We start from the raw sequence: 6,840 nt of genomic DNA on the forward strand, positions 1-6,840 counted from the left end.
CATTGAAAATCATTCACTTATGTAAAAAGTACATGTGACGTTTTGTGAAAACATCTGTACGTGATGGAGAAAAATGGATATCATTTTCGGATTCAGCGTAGAGGAATTACTGTAGAACAGGTAAAGATTTCAAGACGATAAAACGTTAAATAAAGTGTTAATTAAAACTTTCAAATTGTCCAATAAACTGTTAAAGTACTATACTGATGATTAAAATACAACCAATGAAATAGTTGAAAAACTTTATGACGTCAATTTTATTTATCTTTAATTGGACACTCAACTTTACAGCTTCTTCAGGAGCGTTTAACGAGTTAAGGTTTGTATTGCAGAGTAAAAAAAAAAGCTGTAAAGCGAACGTTGGGTGTCCAATTAAAGAAATATAACAAATTTGGTGTTATACGTTTATTTATTACTAATATTAAAATATATTTTATACACGAATAAGCACTATAGAAATTAACCGTAAGAATTTATCAGCGCCCCCTAGGTGTTTACTTCAGGAGGCCATGTGAAACGGAAAGATGAAGAGTCTCGAAAAAATTGCTCTCCCTCTCCGATGGCTCAACGGTAAGCGTCGGGGTTTATAACACTAGAATTCGGGGTTCGACAATGGCGGTGACCACAGTAATTTTTAACGTCAGGTTTATGTATTTTTTAAAAGAACGGTTACTAAGCTGACGAAAATGATGTTCACTACAAACATAAAGGGAAATTTCTTTAGTTAGCTTATGTTTTTAAAGCACAATGAGTTATCAATGCTGTGGCCACAGCTAGGGTGTTTAACTTTTGATGGGATAGATAGCTTTTACGTATCAATCTCGTTGACACTAAAAACAAAAAGATATTTAAAAAAAATATATTTGTTACGTTGGCAAATATATACATAAGAACCAAATAGTGAATAACATTTGTCTTAGCTAAAAATTAATTTTCTGAGAATCTTACACAGATTATTATTTATTTATTATTAACGTTCCCACTTGATGGCGCTGCAAACGCTTACATGTTTACTTTAGAAGGTCAACAGTACAGTGAAATATATACTGATTTCGGGAGTATTTTACTATCACTGCCATCGTGATAACATAATCTACGTAAAAGAGTGAACAGTAGACTAAATAACATTTATTTTTACTCATACGTACAGATGTAGAACGGCTGTCTGGATTATAAAAAATATATTATCATCAGTTGTGATGTATCACAGTTTTCCCCCATGTTAAAACAGTCTGGATTATAAAAAATATATTATCTTCAGTTGTGATGTATCACAGTTTTCCCCCATGTTAAAACAGTCTGGATTATAAAAAATATATTATCATCAGTTGTGATGTATCACAGTTTACCCCCATGTTAAAACAGTTTTCTGATGGATTGTTTGTTTGTGTCTTGAATTTCAAGCAAAGCTACTCGAGGGCTATCTGCGCCAGCCCTCCATAATTTTGAAGTGATACACAAGAGGGAAATGATAGCTTATCAACACTACCCATTGCAAACTCTTGGGCTACCAAGGAAAAATGGGATTGATCGGCACATTATAACGCTCCCACGGCTGAAAGGACGAGCATGATCAGTGACAGGATTTGAATTTTCTGTTGAATTTATTTGGTACCTCAAGTATCAATTTTATTAAGCTTGTTCCAATTATTTTGATATTATTTATCAGTGATGAAATTCGAAGACCAAAAACCTAATAGTAAAACATACCTTTCCAAAAATACATCCTATTTAATTTATTTAAACTCCACACTCTTGTTAAGCCTATTATTTGTTCACGTTATTTAAACCGTAATTGAAACTGAAAAGTTTTTCAAGCGCATCTTGAAAGACAAAATGACCTGATTTCTCATTCAATTTTATGTTTTAATTTGGATACCTACTTAAAAATGTATTAAAACAAAAAAAGTGACTTAGAGAACGTTATTATAAAAATCTGAATTCTGGATTTTACATCGTTGTTTCGAAATTTCACTTTTTTTAAAGTTTTGTCGGCATTCTCACTTATACAGGAGTATTCATCAGGGAATAGGTGTATTAGCAAATTAACTCTTTCACCAGAGGGCGTTGAAGGAACTACTATTAGGTTTAGGGACAGCTGTATTTACATAGGAAGTAACTATGTTTATACAATCAGTCCGTTCACATATAATACTTGAACGAGAAAATGATAGTCGTCCTAGGAGGGCGGTGTTATAAGAACAAAAACAACTGAACTTTGACCTTATATATCAAAACGAAATATAGATAAATGTAACTGTTTGTCCATCTGATAAAACATCTGATGATTTTTACAAAAGTTAAACTCAGATAAATAGGCGTCTTGGAAGACAAGTACAGATGATTTAAACGCTGTGTCTGTTGACTGTCTGGTTATTTGATGGGTGAGGGGGGTGACACTTTACATATCACATGTTGATTATACACTACAAATATGAAATTTACTGTTACTGGGGTGTAATTGTGACGCAAGCATCTAAACAATCTCCTAATCTGTTGAACTACTACTGTGATATTCGAAATCCTGTTTTAAGATCAAAGACAAGGGTTAGTGAAATATTCGAAGTCCTGTTTTAAGATCAAAGACAAGGGTTAGTGAAATATTCGGAGTCCTGTTTTAAGATCAAAGACAAGGGTTAGTGAAATATTCGGAGTCCTGTTTTAAGATCAAAGACAAGGGTTAGTGAAATATTCGAAGTCCTGTTTTAAGATCAAAGACAAGGGTTAGTGAGATATTCGAAGTCCGGTTTTAAGATCAAAGACAAGGGTTAGTGAAATATTCGAAGTCCTGTTTTAAGGTAAATGACCAGAGCTTTTTGTCTGAGTGTTCCGGGTTTTTCCATTGAAATCATTATCCCGATCTTTATATACTGAATTAATAAAGAAAATTATTATTTGCACGTAGGTATAACGACCATCACTTGAAAAGACGTTTTTATTTGTTGTACTGTTCTAGTTGTTCATAAAACCAATATTTCAAGTTATACTCGTAACCGTCTGTTATCGAAACACCTTGACCCGCAGCTGATGACAAACAATATAGCTTATCTGTGACGCAGCGAATATTTTTGTTTTGTAAGTACGGCCCCTGTTTGTGTGAAACACTTATTGATAACACTAATGTAGAAAACGTAATGTAGCTCCGTATTTGTAAACCATCGGTTGGGCTGCTTATTTAAACTTTAGTGGAATTGTTATAATCACGATCTTAGAACTTTGTTAGGCTAAACTTTCTATTATTTTGGTTCACATAAGAATCGTCTGTTTGTGATTTTTTATTGCTCTCCATACGACAGAAAATCAATCTTTTGAAAGAAAAAATAAACAGTAAAGAGTGCATTAAAGGTAGAATTTGTTAGAAACAAATATATATAGAAAAATGAAGAAGGAACAGGAAGAGGGAAAACCTGAGTTTGAAAACATTCTCGCAGAAGTTGGAGACTATGGAGCTTTCCAGAAAAGTCTTGTTCGTTGGTTTCTATTCCCTGGTGTTGTTCCTCTGGCCTGGTTTTCTCTCAACATAGTGTTCTTTATGTCCGTTCCAGACCACTGGTGTCACGTTTCTGAACTACTCAAATCCAATCTTAGTGTGAAAGAACAACAGATTCTGATTAGGCCTGTGGAGAAACAACATGGAGTAGAAGAACTGAGTAACTGTGAAATGCGTGATTTTAATTACAGTCAGATACTCGTGGATTTACTAGAAGGATCACAAGTGAAATCCATTTTATCAAGGTATAACTCTACTTCGAATATTCCTTGTCCGAGCGGCTGGATGTATGATCAGACCCTTTACGACAACACAGCATCTAAACAAGTAAGTTGATGTTATTCCCTAAACTTATTGTATAGATGATCTGTTGGGTCAAACGAAGCTGAAAATATTAATATTTCACTCAGAACTAACTGTTTCTTGTCATCTCAATCTTTGAACGAAAGGTCCGAGGTTTGAGACGTGATATGCCCCTTAACAGGCATCACATTTTTAGCTCTAAGGGTATTGTAGAATAGTCGTGTAGTGGTCAGATGGTACTGACCAGTGTTCCCTCCTTTTGGCCAGCAGTTCTAAATTAAGAATGACTACTCCAGAATCATAGGAGTCTCCGACCTTATGTTTAGTCCAAGTGTCGTATAAAAGGAGCCTTCTGTTGAATATCTTTAATCCACACACATTTTTTATCGACGAAAACAAACACCGATGATATATTATTTATGACGTTAAAAATCGGGTTTCGATCAATCAATCCTTCAAACCTAACACAATTTGAAAATGTACTTCAACCTCCAATTACAGACTTCTTTGTGTCTGTCTGTCCGTTATCTAACTACTCTTCGCTGGGCCAGTATCAACCAAACTTTAGATGTCTTTAAGAAGTAGGTCAATGTTTACACTATCATAATATTCAGAATAGTAATACACGAGCCCCCCAGTATGTCTGCGGACTTACAACGCTAGAATCCGGGTTTCGATACCCGTGGTGGGCAGAGCACAGATATCTCATTGTGTAGCTTTGTGCATAAATTCAAACAAACAAACAAACAAAACACGATTTACTTTGGAATCTCCAGAAGAAGGTCGACTTGGTTTTCTTGAAACATAGACAAACAATAACTACGGATTTTTTAATGAAAAGTGTATAATATAAAAACATATTTATATTAATTTCATCGTGTTTATAAGATAGCCAGAACGTAATGATATTTACATAAAATAATAAATTCTTCGTAAACATCGTATTTAATTATTTGGATAGGCTTATTATAAACAAGTAAAAGGGCTATCTGTGCTCTTCCCACCACGGGTATCGAAACCCGGTTTCTAGCAGTATAAGTCAGCAGACGTACCACTGTGCCACTAGGGGGCAAATTTGTTCGAAAATAAATACAATTTATAATATTTCGTATACGAATAAACACATATTAAAATGCGCAGTGCAAGCTATTTAATTTAAAGGTGGGCAGAGCACAGATAGCCCTTTGTGCTTAATAAGAAACAGCGATAAATACAGGTAGTTTTAAACCAAGAAGTAGAATACAATAATTTTCTCAGGTATAAAATTACAATTTCATACTTTCGAACATCCGAGGCAATATCTGAATCTACCTGTCTTAGTAATAATTCTAGGTTCCGCCACCAGATGGCTAGAAACAATCAAATTTAGTGACGAATACTAACAATGTATATATATATAAATAATCTTCATTTAGGTGTCGTTATTTTTTTCAGTGGGACCTGGTGTGTGACAAGGATCCCATGCCTAGCCTCGTCTTCACCCTTACTGGGGTTGGAAGTGTACTTGCTACGCCAGTCTATGGAGGTCTGTCAGATAGGTATGTAAAAATATAAAACAGAGAAGTTTGGCACCAAGAAAACAACAAATTTTATAACCCATTAACCCTATATATGGTGTTTCAGTAGTAAGTCTGAGGGGTTATAACGGTAGGCAGAGCATAGATAACCCATTTTATGCTATGCTTTGCGCTTAACAATAAATGAAAAACAAATATTTATATAATAATAAAAGTTATTTCTTTGTTTCTGCACCGGTCAACATTAATAATACTTAAGTGGGTAATATTATTTATTGTATCACTTCATATATAAGGGTAGACATGATACGTAATGTGGTTCACAAAAATAACTTCAAGAATTTTAAAGATTATTTTTACCGAAATAACAAGATATGTTTGTGTTTTTTTGTCATTAAGCGCAAAGCTACATAATGTATTATACGTGCTGTACTCACCATAGGTGTCGAGCCCCAATTTTCACACTTACTTCCAAGCCATCGGGATGTGGGAGACAACTTTCTACTCTGAAGAAAACAAAACAAAATACATTTTCATCTTTATAAACAAAAACTTCTTAAGAATGTTTATTATTATTTTTTAAAGCCCAGAGGTTTAACTTTTTTAGCGACTTAAATTACAAAACTGTTCAGATGAATATTACTAATTTGTAAACCACTTACTCCCACATGACAAACCTAAACCTACATTTATTAAGTTGTGGTAGTTTGTTTGTAATTAAGCACAAAGCTACACAATGGGCTCTCTGTGCTCTGCCCACAACGGGTATCGAAACCCGGATTCTAGCGTTGTAAGTCCGCAGACATACCGCTGTGCCACTGGGGGCGGTTGTGGTAGTACGTAACAATAATACAAAAATATATTATACTAACTATAATTCCGTGTACCACCCCCAGCATGACCTGGTGCTACAGGTTGAAACTCGGTGCTTTCGACCACTCTAAGTATCATAGATTTCTAGATAAATACACAATATGTCATCGTCAGTCTTGTGGTGCAATTATGAATGATAAAAAAAGACAAATGTTACTATTTATTTCATTGAAAAGTCCTAACGTAAATTGATTTGCTAATTAATACTAAATTTGTCCTCTGGTGGGACAGCGATAAGCTTGTGGATTTTCAACGCTAACATCTGGGGTTCGATTTCCCGCGGTAGACACAGTAGAAAGCCCGGTGTGGCTTTGCTCTAAAACAAACAATACAAAATTTCTTAAAAATCATAATGCCTTATTAGATGTTAAAAATGAACAAGAAGAAAATAATGTTATATTTGGAAGTTTTTAAGCTACATTATTATCTAAGCCTTTATCGGACGAGATGTTACAGAAATTTCCATTTGTTAACTAGGTTATAAATATACGAGTTTATATTTACACGGACAAATTTCCCAATTTATTAATAACAAAGTTATTATACTTTGACAACCACAGAAATCCACAGTGTGATTTTCAAACTATTGAAATACAAAGTTAACAACTTACAGTAAAAAAAATGTGTGTCTAGCCAGGACTTGAAACTAGCGTTAAT

The 6,840-nt window shown here is 34.2% G+C and overlaps 1 protein-coding gene across 1 annotated transcript in view; it reads left to right on the forward strand.

The window, feature by feature from the left end:
* Positions 1–3,220: 3,220 nt before the first annotated feature.
* LOC106472605 (organic cation transporter 1-like) overlaps positions 3,221–6,840 on the forward strand; it is a gene marked incomplete at its 3' end in the record, with an annotated part of 11,080 nt that continues 7,460 nt past the window's right edge. Inside the window, exons 1-2 of the mRNA XM_013933258.2 lie at positions 3,221–3,817; positions 5,228–5,331. Of these exons, the coding sequence (XP_013788712.2) occupies positions 3,380–3,817; positions 5,228–5,331 (542 nt within the window). The remainder of the gene's footprint in view (positions 3,818–5,227; positions 5,332–6,840) is intronic.

The sequence above is a fragment of the Limulus polyphemus genome, unplaced genomic scaffold, assembly GCF_000517525.1.
Source record: "Limulus polyphemus unplaced genomic scaffold, Limulus_polyphemus-2.1.2 Scaffold5461, whole genome shotgun sequence".
Classification (NCBI taxonomy): Eukaryota; Metazoa; Arthropoda; class Merostomata; order Xiphosura; family Limulidae; genus Limulus; species Limulus polyphemus.